Source organism: Trichinella spiralis (assembly GCF_000181795.1).
Source record: "Trichinella spiralis strain ISS 195 chromosome Unknown Scfld3583, whole genome shotgun sequence".
Classification (NCBI taxonomy): domain Eukaryota; kingdom Metazoa; phylum Nematoda; class Enoplea; order Trichinellida; family Trichinellidae; genus Trichinella; species Trichinella spiralis.
In genome coordinates this window covers 1-5,063 of record NW_003530522.1, presented here as the reverse complement: position 1 = coordinate 5,063, position 5,063 = coordinate 1, and the positions used below count along the sequence as shown (strand labels likewise).

The following is a 5,063-nucleotide window of genomic DNA, read 5'->3' as shown; positions in this document are numbered from 1 at the left end:
TGTTGCAGCAAAATTGGCGGTTTTCCGGCAAATTGACTTTTCAAAGTCAACTCAACCAGCAGGAGATTATTTGCCAAACGTTGTGATAAAAAAAAAAGTAGCCTCTCTCATTCCCCCCCCCCCCCCCCCAACTCCTACCCCGCTGCTCCTCTTACATTTTTGTCAAACTAATTAAGCGAAACTAATTTATCGTCTGGATATGCTTTTTCCCATACAAAGAACAACAGACATCTGCGTGCAAGGCCTTCGTGGTCGTTCAAATAGACCATAACTGAAAAACTGCAATAATGGGTGCTAGATTGAAAAAGTTGAATTTCCAAGGACGCAATCAAAAATGACCTACAGTATTGAAAATCAGAGATAACCAAATAAATAAACTTTTTTTTCTTCTTTTGCAGTGCCCAAACGGTCTTCATTGCAATGAAATCAACTTTGCCACGCCTAGTTTGGACGAAGTCGACGAAGAACGAGCAGTGCTCTTGTCCCTTCCTGTTCACAAAGGGCACAATCAAGAGGTTGCAAATGAGGCTACATACGTTTCCTCAGGTCCCCTGCATCCGGTGATCGTAGACGAAAGTCAATCAACACTGAACGACGATTTGTTCATAGAGAAAACAGATTGTAATTTTACATTAATTTCTCGGTTTTTTATACTCCCTTCACAACAACACTCATTTTAGCGGCTCGAGCAAATTGCAAACCATGCGAAAGTGGACATCATCTAATGTCGCCTGAAGAAAAACAATTATTAGTAGTACGAGGTCTGAGTACAGGTTCGGTGATTGCAATCTCTTCGGCAGCATTTATCGTCGGTGTACTGCTTATGGCAGGTTTATGGTACATCTATGAAATGACCAGTAAGTGCTATATCAGAATACTCTTTCTGCAATGTTTTCACCAGTTTAAATAGAATAGCACTATCGATTCGTTTCAAAAATAGAAAAACTGCACGTGTCTATCCTTGATTTGTAATGTTTCAATTAAGCAGAAAACGTTGCGAAATAGGTCCGACTTGACATTACAACTTTTCATTACATTTTTAATGCAAGCATATTCTCAGTCACCTCACAGTGTTGTAGACTGAGACTGAGAACAAAAATTTCTTAAATTCATAAGTTTTTTTCTGTAAGGAAGAAAAAATCGAAGCCTCAATTGAAGAACAACAATTAGAACTTTTAAAACTGAAAAATACAATCTTAAATTTTTATCCTTTCCATATACATACATATAAAGCTACGACACACACACACACACGCACAGCACACGTTTATACATATAATTTATTAATCTTATCTGACTACAGTATTTTCATTGTGCTGATTTTTCTGCCTGCGTTATAAAAATTGTTTGAATGTCGTTTTTTCATTAGGTGAATTTATTTTTACATAATTGATAGAGAAGATATATATATATATATATATTTCAAAAAAATAAAAACAGTTTTACTTACTGAATTTCAGAAACGGACATTGTGTTACGCAACAAGCGGCACACTTTTGATAATGAATGTACATCGTCGACCGAATCTACATCCGTTCCAACAGTCCACACTCGTCTGACGTCGGTCAACGTTGTTTGAAAAAGCTCGTTCCAACAATACTCCCTCCATTCATCCTTTTCTTGTACTAAAATTTCAAAACGTAAAAATTTCTTATAAAAAAAGCTTTTAACATAAACAAACAAACAAACACTTCTTACCCTCATCTCTGAAACCACCTCCAATTAATCACAACATAATTCAACGGACCTCTTCTTCTCTTGTTTTTGCGATCATTTTATCTTTCATTCAAGACCTCACTCATCACCTACTGCTCTCTAACATTTGTCAATTTGCCTACCTGAGCAACTCATTTCCTCTCTCCTATTTCAACAGCAACATGTCAAACCAAAAATATGGGTGAACTGTTAAGCCATCTTGAAATTTTGTAGCGTTTTTCAGTGACATTCTCTGCACTTTACACCGTACGTACATACAGTACAATACAATACTAACCATATCATACAACAGCATACCGTATTATAGTGGATTGTTGTTGTGTTGTTTCTTCGTGAGTCGTGGATGACGTTCTTTCTCGCTTTGTGTGCATTAAACTTCCGTTGCAATTTAATGTTGATCACAAGACACGCTAGCAATGCAAAAGTTGTTATCTTAACTTTTATTCTTCTTCCTCTTCAGATCAGGTTCACGCCATCCGCTGTTGGAGAATTTCCATTTCTCTCTCCCTCTCCTTTTACCTGACTATTCACTCCCAAAAGCAATATTATGAAGAATAAAATTGCGTTGCACATTTTGCATGCAAAATAATCTTGCACTTCAAGTTTATTGGAATTCAAGTAAAACTATATCAGTCCAATGCTCGTCGCAGTTCTCACATTTTATGCAGTTTTTTTTATACTTTTGCATTTTCAGCCTCTTTGACTTGGGAAACTCTGAAAATTGAAAAATTAACATGCAACATTCTTTATACAAATAAACACGCACCGTTCTTTTTCCATCCGTGCAAAATACATGCTCTTTGCGTAAGCCTTTTTTATAACCTAAAAGACGTTATTAAATAATGTAATCAAAACAAAAAATAGAAACGTAAAATTTATTGTGGTTGTACATCGACATGGATTCCTGCAAGCTTGGCTGCGTTGAAGCCGTAACTTTTCGGACATGCCCCGGGCGCGAGTTTGTACAAAAAAACCACATTCTCTTCAGTTGGATCAGCCCCTTCACTTTCATTCTCCACCATACAAGCCTGGAATAATTTTGGATGATTAGGAAAATTTTGCAAAAGTAATTAGTCTTTCACTAACAAATGACTGAACACACAAAAAGCAAAACAATCACAGAATTGCTACCGATGAAGCGATTTGGATTATTCAGTAGCTAAGTTGAGAGCGTTGGAAATAAATTTAAAAAAATAATAACTTATAATTAACACCATGAAAACTATCATTCAATAAATTGTTCACTTCAAATAACAGTTTTCAAAGACAGAAACTGCAATAGCAACCACACATTTCACGCACGCAGCAGCGCGCAGACTGTAAACTGGCGTCCATTATGAACGAAAGTTGAAAATTCGATTTTGTAAAACAAAGCTCATCCATAAAATGCTGTTGAAAGAACTGCTTATTTGAACAAATACTTTTGATGCAAATAATTGCTGAAATTAAAAAATATAAGGTATGCCTACTGTATTTATTTGATATACAAGTACAGTTTTCAACAGTACTAAAACGATAAGTTTCTCGACTTTTTTTCTTAATATCTCAAACAAATAAAACAAAAAACATCTTGAAAAAATATTAGCAAACAAAGTGAGAGTAGGAAATTTGTTAAAAAAAACTTTTTGCTACTGAAAATGCATATCTTTTGCATAATGCTTTTAATTATAAAAAACTGTCATCATTTATGCTGAAAATATAATTACAAATATTTTTTTAAATATTTTATATTAGAACAACATTGCTGTTAGTCAGCAAATAAACTTACCATATGTCCGAGACGAATTCTTGGGTTCGCTGCCAGACTATCCATTAACGAATGATAATGCGTGGAAAAGATTGTACGACAACCAATGTGATTAGTTATATATTGAAGAGTAGCATGGGCAATGGCTGTTCCGTCCCATGTAGACGTGCCTCGGCCCAATTCGTCGATAATAACAAATGAGTGAATAGTGGCATGTTTTAAAATGGCACTGGTTTCACGAAGTTCCACAAAAAGTGTACTTTGTCCTGTAAATAACAGATGAACAACTGTACAAAATTAATTAATTAATTAATTAATTAGTCAGTCAGTCAATCTAGAACACCAACATCATCATGATCACTATTTTACCGGTAATCAGTGAATCACGGGCACCAATGCGGGTAAAAATGCAGTCCACCGGCGACAAGGTAAAATTGCGTGCAGGTACGTAGGAACCAATTTGGGCAAGCACGATCAAAGTGCCCACTTGACGCATCAGGGTCGATTTTCCGCCCATATTCGCTCCTGTAAGCAAAAGCACTTGTCCTGTATCCTAAAAAAAGCACAATTTCTGTAAAAAAATAACCACAAGAGCGAAACATTTCCTCGAACTCAATGTATACCGATTCAGAAGAGCCAATCAATACATCATTTGCAATATAGTCGCCCTGTGTTTTGATTTTTCCACAACACGGATGTACAGATTCATCTAACCGAAGGAAAGTCTGAAAAATGACAATTACATAAATAAAATCTTGTTATATAAAAGTCGAGACAATTATGGAATCATCCATAATGATGAACGAATATGATGCAGATCTGATTAACTGTTGGAAAAGTGAATGAAGTGTTGGTGTTGCTCTTTTCTACTTACCTTACCGTCGATAGCATCGATAAATTTTGGACAACAAACTTCGCGTGTACAACATTTCGCGTACTGCGCGAAGGCTAGCAAAACGTCCAAAGTGGCAATGTTTTCAACCGCAGCATACCATTTCACTTTCCTGAAATAAAAATTATATATATATATATATATATATATATATATATGTAGATGCATTTGCAATTTTCCCACCGTTCACAAAAACTTGCAAACAAACGACGCATGATATCTTTCAAAGCGACTTCTCGATCCGCTTCGCTTGCAGCAAGCAGTTTCACCAAGTCGTCCAGTTCTTTTGTCGTGTACCTTTTGAAGCCCTGGAAAAAGGGAAATTCAATTTCAACGTCAACAAATCAAACTAAACTGTTAGTTACTATCGATCTTCCCTTTGCGAGCGAAAATCGAACTCATGATTCAAAATTCTTGCAAGCAGATTCTGGAATTTCCAAAATTGTATCGATTTCTGCCACTGCTTAATATTGCACCGACTGAAAGCAAAATAACTAACTACACACTCATTCAGATACATGAAAAATAAAAGAATTTTAATAAAATATTCAAAATAATTAATAAATAAATAAATAAAAAGGAGATATTCACCGAACAATTTAGACGCTTTTGAATAGTTTTCAAATATTGGCCATTGCTTCCCAGAAGGAACATTGCTTTGATTGGCTGGCTCCATGGCCGGATCCACCCCCGCAATTGGCAATTTGC

The 5,063-nt window shown here is 35.7% G+C and overlaps 2 protein-coding genes across 2 annotated transcripts; one reads left to right on the top strand and one right to left on the bottom strand.

The window, feature by feature from the left end:
* Positions 1-398: 398 nt before the first annotated feature.
* On the top strand, positions 399-1,579 carry Tsp_12823a (TGF-beta receptor type III; the record flags this gene model as incomplete). The annotated part of the gene is made up of 3 exons (XM_003367842.1): positions 399-621; positions 681-857; positions 1,461-1,579. Coding segments are annotated over 3 exons (519 nt in total), but the record flags the coding sequence as incomplete, so codon positions are not given.
* An 811-nt stretch (positions 1,580-2,390) lies between these two features.
* On the bottom strand, positions 2,391-4,757 carry Tsp_12822 (DNA mismatch repair protein Msh6). The gene is made up of 9 exons (XM_003367841.1): positions 4,721-4,757; positions 4,564-4,663; positions 4,338-4,467; positions 4,087-4,188; positions 3,833-4,016; positions 3,485-3,750; positions 2,607-2,744; positions 2,477-2,538; positions 2,391-2,430 (listed from the first exon to the last, which is right to left on the bottom strand). The coding sequence occupies exons 1-9, from the start codon at positions 4,755-4,757 to the stop codon at positions 2,391-2,393; spliced, it is 1,059 nt and encodes a 352-aa protein (XP_003367889.1).
* Positions 4,758-5,063: the final 306 nt, after the last annotated feature.

Coding starts and splice junctions, on each gene's coding strand:
- Tsp_12822 (XM_003367841.1), bottom strand. CDS start 4,757: ATGAGTTCGATTTTCGCTCGCAAAGGGAAGATCGATA. Junction 2,745..3,484: donor GAATTCGTCTCGGACATATG/GTAAGTTTATTT, acceptor AAATTATTCCAG/GCTTGTATGGTGGAGAATGA. Junction 2,539..2,606: donor TTGCAGGAATCCATGTCGAT/GTACAACCACAA, acceptor AACGTCTTTTAG/GTTATAAAAAAGGCTTACGC.